At 39.3% G+C, this 8,392-nt stretch overlaps 1 protein-coding gene and 1 pseudogene across 1 annotated transcript; both read left to right on the forward strand.

Annotated features, from left to right (window-relative positions):
• The first annotated feature begins 1,547 nt into the window (after positions 1–1,547).
• LOC108849484 (mitochondrial carnitine/acylcarnitine carrier-like protein) lies at positions 1,548–3,160 on the forward strand. The gene is made up of 3 exons (XM_018623037.2): positions 1,548–1,702; positions 2,004–2,395; positions 2,481–3,160. The coding sequence occupies exons 2-3, from the start codon at positions 2,004–2,006 to the stop codon at positions 2,989–2,991; spliced, it is 903 nt and encodes a 300-aa protein (XP_018478539.1). The 5' UTR covers positions 1,548–1,702; the 3' UTR covers positions 2,992–3,160.
• A 252-nt stretch (positions 3,161–3,412) lies between these two features.
• Positions 3,413–4,501, forward strand: LOC130511137 (uncharacterized; annotated as a pseudogene).
• The last annotated feature ends 3,891 nt before the right edge of the window (positions 4,502–8,392 follow it).

The raw sequence follows: 8,392 nt of genomic DNA on the forward strand, positions 1-8,392 counted from the left end.
ACAGTTCGTTTCTCTCGCGGTTACTCAGCACGGTTCGCTCTCTCGCGGTTACTCGTCACCATTCGCTCTCTCGCAGTTATTCGACACCGTTCGCTCTCTCGCGGTTACTTGGCACGGTTCACTCTCTCGCGATTACTCGTTACGGTTCGCTCTCTCGCAGTTATTCGACACCGTTTGCTCTCTCGCGGTTACTCGACACGGTTCGTTCTCTCGCGGTTACTCGGCACGATTCGCTCTCTCGCGGTTACTCGGCACTGCTCGATCTCTCGCGGTTACTCGGCACAGTTTGCTCTCTTGCATTCACTCGGATCACTCTCTCTCGCAGTCACTCGGCTCGGTCTTTAGCAGTTACTCGGGACCGCGGTTCCACGACCACAAGGTTGAGAGTCTTGCGGTTACTCGGATGTGGAGGAGAAGATTCATCTCGCTTCCCTTTGCAACTTTTTGTCGATCACAATTTCGAGTTGAGGGAAGATGCACAAGTGGAAGCTTTTGGTCGGCACATGGCGCAGTTTCTCGCTGAGAGCTCATCACATTGCCATGTAACAGAGGCAAGGTTTTGGTATGATTTTGTCTCTCTGATCCTAATTGAATTTGGACTTTTGCCAAGTTACTTACGCTAAGGCACGAGTACAGCTTACCTTTTTTAGAAATGGGTTTACAAACTTGCTTTTTACTAGGCACGAGTTAGTCGTAAACTCGTCTTTTACTAGGTACGAGTTGAATAAACTTGTCTTCTACTAGACATGAGTTTCATTCAACTCACCTTTTTCTAGACACGAGTTACCGACAACTCGCCTTTATCGAGCACGAGTTTAGTAAACTCTTTCTTTACTAGGCATGGCTTATTCGCCGAGCTATAGTTCTTAGGCATGGGTTTGATAAACTCGCCTTTTACAAGGCACGAGTTATACGCCGAAGCACGGTAAACTTGCCTTCCACTAGGCACGAGTTACTCGTCGAGCTACGACTCCTAAGCACGAGTTTATTTAAACTTGCCTTCTACTAGGCACAAGTTCAAAGTAAACTCGCTTGGATCGTTAAATGTAAATGCGCTGAGTCCATTGTCTTATAAACCTCTTCGTAAAATTCGTAGAGATCAACTTCATCTCTCAACGAACTGGGGGGGGCTTACTGTTGGACATGGGTTTTACCCCCAACAAGGCCTATAAGATAATGGGCTCAGCCCATTTAAAAGGAGGTGACTAGGAAAACCCTAGACCTCATCCTTCTATAAATAAGGAGGCATCCCCTCCTTGAGAAGGACCCTCTCTTTGAGATCTTGCCTCTCTTCTCACTTTCTAGAGATAAACACCAAATCACATGCTTTCTTCTAAGCACTTGTGACCTTTCGTTGTAGAACTACGATTGGCTTGATCCCCTCTCGGGGTACGTAGGCAACCCTTCACCGGGTCCAGCTATAACATATTACACATCTTTTACTCTCCATCTATCCAGTTCAAGCTCATTATGAAGACCTCTCCTAACCCCACCATCGAAATCAGTCTACCCCTTGTACAGCACCGATTTCGGTTCAAACATTTATTGAGATTGGAGAGAGAGAGAGAGAGAGAGAGGGAGAGAGAGAGAGAGAGAGAGAGAGAGACACACACACACACTTTTTAGTGCTTAATATCCTATCTGATCACTTGTTTTGTGTCTACAAGATCGATCCATTAGCGACCTCTCTAATCGACCCCTGGTAAGCGAATATCTAAGCACTTTCGATTTGATTTCACCTCACTGTCTTCTGAATCTTCCAAATTGACTCTACGTTGATTGCATTAGAGTTGTAAGGATTTTAAAGATTTAAACTTTCTAAAAAAATCAGATATTTTTAGAAGCTGGGATCACACAAGATTCCAACTTTCTCGTGAAATTAAAATCCTATTTTCTGACAGAACCTGTTAGAATTGGATTTGCATAGATGTTCTGTCTTAGTCAAACTAGTTCCAGGTCAACAATCTGAAATACTAATAACAATATTATTTTGTCTCTTGGAGATGGCGGATGCGGCTAAAGATTTAGCTTCAGGGACTATTGGAGGAGCAGCTCAGATAATCGTAGGTCATCCATTTGACACAATCAAAGTCAAACTCCAGAGCCAACCGGCTTCAACACCTGGACAACCACCAAGGTACACCGGTGCCATTGATGCGGTTAAACAGACTGTTGCTGCTGAAGGACCTAAGGGTTTGTACAAAGGTATGGGAGCTCCGCTTGCAACCGTTGCTGCCTTAAATGCGGTTTTGTTCACCGTGAGAGGTCAAATGGAAGGGCTGCTTAGGTCCGATCTTGGAGTTCCATTGACCATTAGTCAACAGTTTGTGTGCGGCGCAGGCGCTGGTTTCGCAGTCTCGCTCCTTGCTTGTCCTACCGAGCTGGTCAAATGCAGGTCAGGTTCTTTTGCATATCATCCTGGTTTAGATGTTTCTTTGTGTGTGTGTGTGTGCGAGTGTTCATTCTTGTTTTGCTATCAGGTTGCAAGCACAAAGTGCACTAGCCTGCGCCTCTACCACAAGCTCAGTGGTTGCAGCCGTGAAATACGGTGGACCAATGGACGTAGCCCGTCATGTGCTACGATCAGAAGGTGGAGCACGAGGGCTATTCAAAGGTTTATTCCCTACATTTGCCCGAGAAATCCCCGGAAACGCGACTATGTTTGCCACCTACGAAGCGTTCAAGCGGTTCTTAGCCGGTGGTTCTGACACTTCAAGCTTAGGACAAGGATCACTGATCATGGCTGGTGGGGTTGCTGGTGCATCTTTTTGGGGAGTTGTTTACCCGGCCGATGTTGTGAAGAGTGTTCTTCAAGTAGATGATTATAAAAACCCCAAGTACAAGGGTTCGATGGATGCTTTTAGGAAGATTTTGAAAGCTGAAGGAGTTAAAGGTTTGTATAAAGGGTTTGGTCCTGCCATGGCTAGGAGTGTTTTTGCTAATGCTGCTTGCTTCTTGGCTTATGAGATGACAAGGTCAAGCTTGGGATAAATCGGTTTTGTTTGGTTATAACTTTTTGGTTCGATTTGTTGATGTTCCCATTGATTAATCTTCTAAATTTTCAGCAAATTTTTTTGGATGATTCTTCTAATCTTTCAGCAAAATTTTTGTCTATTTCTTTACACAATTTATATGGAACATTATATATATTCAGCTTTAATTGTTTTTTCTGAAAATAATTTGTTTTCAATAGGTACAGGCTCTTTGTTTATATGTTGTGGTCTTGTGGAGGATAACTAACTAGTGTATGACTGGTACTTGCATTGTAGAGTGTCAAGTGTAAACAAGAAAAAAAGGAGGAATTTAGTTATAACCGCTTTACTCTCTCTCTCTTTTCTTTTTTTACAGCGCATTTCACTACAAAAACAAAAATCAAATATCTTAGTTTGAAAAAAAAAAATAACAAAGTCTAATGGAGATAATGGAGCAACAAAGACATTCACTCTCTTCGTTGCCTATGCTCTTCTAGGCCTGATGATTTCGTTGTAAATTTTTCCTTTCCACGTCTGATATTTTTAGTCAAAAATGATGAAAATATTTTTGTTATACTATTCTAGCTGTGTTTTTTGTATTGATTAATGTAGACAAACAATCTAGAAGGACAACAAACCTTCCCAAATGGAAGGGCGAAAGCTCATCTATTCTCCACGCGGATTAATTAATCAATAGAGGGATGACGGTTAGCGAAGCTTATTTTAAAAGATCGTTACTTGGTTTTGTATATTTTGTTTACTGGTTTACTGGTTTTGTATGGTGCTTAGAAGATTTGTTTGGACTTGGAATCTAGTAATGCATCTTCAACTTCAACTAGGGGCCAGGGGTCCGGTGAAACCTCAAGCCAAATGATTAAGAGAGATTTGACAAAGACATTACCCAGTTTCAATAGCAACATTAATCCTTTTCATACTCTCTTGCAAGTTCCACAAGACCCTAGGATATATATCTTTTATTTATATTTATATATAAGACAGTTGAATTTTTCATTAATATATTACAAAAAAAACAATCATATATACATAGCAACAGATCGTCACTGACTGCAAAATATGATATTTTATATCATCACTCTAATATATTTTTGTAACATTGTTTAAACCTTCATAAGAATTTAGCAGATTGGATATGTTACCTTTCTGTTTATATAGACTAGCCATGAATTGTTTACATTTGTTTACATTCCTCATAATTGTTACATTTGTCTCTATTGTGGATTTATATTAATTAAATTATCTGTTTTTGTTTAAATTTTAAAAATTAAAATCTCTGTTTCTTTGCTAACTGTGACTAAACATGTTATTATAATATGTAGGAAATATAAACGAAGATTGAAGAAGAGACAGATGTGGAGATAAATATTGAGTACCATTACTGGAGACTTTTTTTTTGTTCAACAGCATTACTGGAGACTAAAAAGATGAACTTTGCTAATGAAACTTGCAAGCCTAATAAGATGACAAATCTCCTAAGAAATGGTCGATGGTTTAACTTATTGGGTTGCTAATTTTTTCTTAGGACTGCATTATTTCATATTTCATTAAAACCTAAGTTCTCCTTCTCAGCAAGTCTTTGATATTTTATCCACCAAATTAAGGACTAATCATTTTGCTTAACAAAATAATCAAATATGATAAGACAAAAAAAATTCCCAAATATGATTCTATAAAGAATCTAGTGTATGGCTTTATATAGTTCAGGTTTTACTACTAGTTTGACAGTAGAAATTAAAAATATATTTTTATACACTGATTAAGTCTAAATATATATATATATATATACACATAATTGTATATGTTCTCTGTTTATAATAACTCCAACAATATAAGCCACAATTGTACTATAAAATGACTAGAGAACTGTTTATTATATTACCTTTTAGGATGTACTATATACAAATGTGTGGCTGTCGTTATATGTATAACTGTATATTCCACTACGGCTTGATATATATATATGCATATATTCCATTAGAGCATCCACAATGGAGACTCTTAAAGAATCCTTAGCAAGGTAGGGGGCCCACTTTTTTATGAATTGTGGCCATGTTGAGTCCTTAAAATCCTTTCTTAAGGATTGATCTCTTCACTGTTCACGGGCCTACTGTGTATGTGGCAACCCGTGAATGGTCATTTCTATTTTTTTTTTTTTTTTAAAAAAAATCTGAGATATCTTTATCAAATCTGAAATGCCCCTTTTGATAAGGATTCCTATAAATCTCACTGTTGTGGATGCTCTTATAACTTGGTCAGTGGTTTCTTCTTTAAAAAACGAAAATATATTTGAGATTTCTTTTACGCCAAATTTTAGAATAAAAGAATTCGCAATGATCAGAATCAATATTATTCGACCAAGTGGACTTTTTGATGATGCTTTCACTCTCTATTGTTAGAAGAATATATATATATATATATATATATATATATATATATATATAGCAATATATATATTCATAAATATATGAATTATTTTGTAACTTTAACTTTTGAAAAAGATAAATGTAATCGAACAATTTAATCATATGACAGTTTGAGTTAGCTCCATTTCGTTGTTTACCAGAATATATTCATTTTTTTCGTAACTACATGAAATAAATTTAGCATATAGTACAATTTACAGATTGGATAAATTGATTGTGAAATGTAAATTTAGAGGCCTTGTTATAATCCTCGGGATGTCTTGTAAATATAGAGGCTTTGTTTTTTTTTTCCGACTAAGATATTTATATTGATCAACGAATAAGTAACAAACAGTTACAACCAAAAGACCATTTATACCAAAATTCCCACACAACAGGAGATTATACCATCTATTCGAACCCAACTAAGCCAAAAATAATTGAGTAGCCAACGAGGAGAATCTCTAGCCACATAAGACTGCACTCTATTACCAGTGATTACACTATTGGCAATTAAACGGCCGCTTGATTAGTGTCAACACTTTCGAACACAACCCGCCACTCCAATAGTTCCCCAAGCATGTGTCGAATTTATGCAACTTTGAACTTGAAAGAAGACCACGCCTTGGGTCTGTTGATTGCATTAATCAACGTCCTCCATTCAAGAGCAAAGTAAACTCGCGAGCACCTGTGAGAAATCATACTCTCAACCGCCCATACCAAAGTTAAGAAGTACGCATCTTCCTTCGACCATATACCTGAAAAAGATCTACGGCCATGAAGCAATGTCGTGCCACCTCTGTCTGTTAAAACCCACGCGGCCCCCATCTCCATCGTTCACTTTGACCATCGCATTCCAACGTTACATTTAACGTAGTCTCGCGGAGGAACGATCCCATTTCCTTGATGCACAAAGGCACTGTGGTAGTGGTTGCATTGTGTGCATGGTCCACCTTTTGCGCTAGAAACCATAAATTGGCTTCCTCAGACGCTTTAGTACAAGTCTGCTCCTCATTATAAAGAAACCCTTCGAACAATAAAGAGTTTCTATTCTTCCATAAATACCAAAAAATCCATGGGAAGTGTCGAGAAGTCCCTCCCATATCCTCAACCTTCTGCCATGTCTTAAACAAGTAACTTACATTGGCAAAGATAGATAAGTCATCAAAACCCCCCAGTGGATGGGGAAAGCCTGACAATGCCCACACTTGTCTTGCCAATGTGCAGGAAAATAGACATGGTTCACGGTCTCACCGTCCATACCACACGTTTGACACTCCTTCTCACACTTCACTCCCTTATCGTACAGAGCATCAAGAACTGGCAAAGCTCCTGATAAGGCTTTCCATAAAAACACTTTGAGCTTAGGAGGGGCCTGTAGCATCCACACCTGTGCCTTTAAGGGATTCACCGATGGTTGCTCTGTCTGACGTTGGAGCAGCTCCGCTTTGATGATGCGGAAGGCAAGCTCATAACCAGACTTGACTGTGTAAAGTCCACTACGTGTAGACTTCCAAACCCATGAATCCTGAAAAGATACTGCTGGTTGATGCTTTAGGAGAAGCAAAACGTCACTAGAAACAAAAAGTTCTTTCAACGTGTTCCGATTCCATCGTCTAGTAGGATAGTCAATCAGGTCAGAAACCCGTAAATTCACATCAAAGGTTCGTTGGAGACGCAGGGGAGGTCGAGATAGGCCTTCATCATCTTCCAGCCATGGTTCAGACCATACATGGATATGGCGTCCATCACCAACAGAATATTTCAAACCTTTAGCAAGGAGCTCTCTTCCATATAATATGCTTTTCCATCCATATGAAACTCTTGCCGCTAACTTGACCTCCAAAAATCTCTGCTCACCAAAATACTTTCCTTTTAATACTTGAGCCATAAGACAGTGTTCGTCTTGTATCAACCTCCAAGCCTGTTTGGCTAAAAGAGCTTGGTTAAAGCATTCCAATTCTTTGAAGCCCAAACCCCCATCTTCTTTGGAGAGGCATAACTTCTCCCAACTCAGCCAGTGTATTTTTCTTTTAAACTCCACACCATCCCACCAAAAGCGAGCCATCTCACTACTGAGCCCAGAGAGCACAGTCTTAGGTATTTGGTAGACAGACATTGGGAGAACGGGTAATGCAGATGCCACTGCTTTGATAAGCACTTCTTTGCCGCCTTGAGATAAGTTTTTTGCATGCCAGCCCAAGGTTTTCTTATTAATTCTCTCCTTAAGGTATGAAAAGAGCTTGACTTTTGAACCTTTCATGATCGCCGAAAGCCCTAAATACCTTTCCATACCTCCTTCTGTCTCAACACCCAGCACCTGTTTGATCCGGTTCTTCTCCGCTTCCATGACCCTCTTGCCAAATACGATGGAAGACTTTGCTGGATTAAGCATTTGGCCCGTCACCAATTCATATCGCTGGAGTAACTGGATCAAGTTAGTACTTTGTACTGCTGTAGCTTTGCAGGAGAATAGACAATCATCAGCAAATATAGAGGCTTTGTTTAATCTGGGATGTTTGCACCCAAAAATCCTACTAATTTATTGAGGAGGTAACAGACAAAATTAGATATTTACGCTGTTACCCATATAAATAGCTAGATTTATGGTTTTGAATAGTGATTGTGGATTGAGCGGTGCGGAACGAGCAGTTTAACTGCGGTGTGGTTCTAACAATTATAAATATGCATAGATATATGGTATATATAAAAAATTTTGTTACTGTTAACTGCGGTGCGGGGTAAAACGTCGTTTACCATTTCAAACCATAAATGGTAATTTTGATTCCGTACGCTTAACACTTTTCCAAATTGGCAATACCATATGATCACATCGTATTATGATCACATCGTGTGTTTTAAATTAAAGTTCTAATTGGGGTCATATATCCTAGTTTTGCATTCTATGTTCAGACTGAAGGCGTAAAGCCTCAAGCCCAAGCCCAACTCAAAGAGATACCGACGGCCCAAGATCAGCCCAAAGCATCTTCTCCTCAACGG

This window comes from Raphanus sativus, chromosome 4 (assembly GCF_000801105.2).
Source record: "Raphanus sativus cultivar WK10039 chromosome 4, ASM80110v3, whole genome shotgun sequence".
NCBI lineage: Eukaryota > Viridiplantae > Streptophyta > Magnoliopsida > Brassicales > Brassicaceae > Raphanus > Raphanus sativus.

What these genes read in the sequence shown, in the direction of transcription:
- LOC108849484 (XM_018623037.2), top strand. Translation starts at nt 2,004, where the DNA reads ATGGCGGATGCGGCTAAAGATTTAGCTTCAGGGACTATTGGAGGAGCA. An exon ending in ACCGAGCTGGTCAAATGCAG is followed by an intron (nt 2,396 to 2,480) that starts GTCAGGTTCTTT and finishes TTTTGCTATCAG; the next exon opens with GTTGCAAGCACAAAGTGCAC.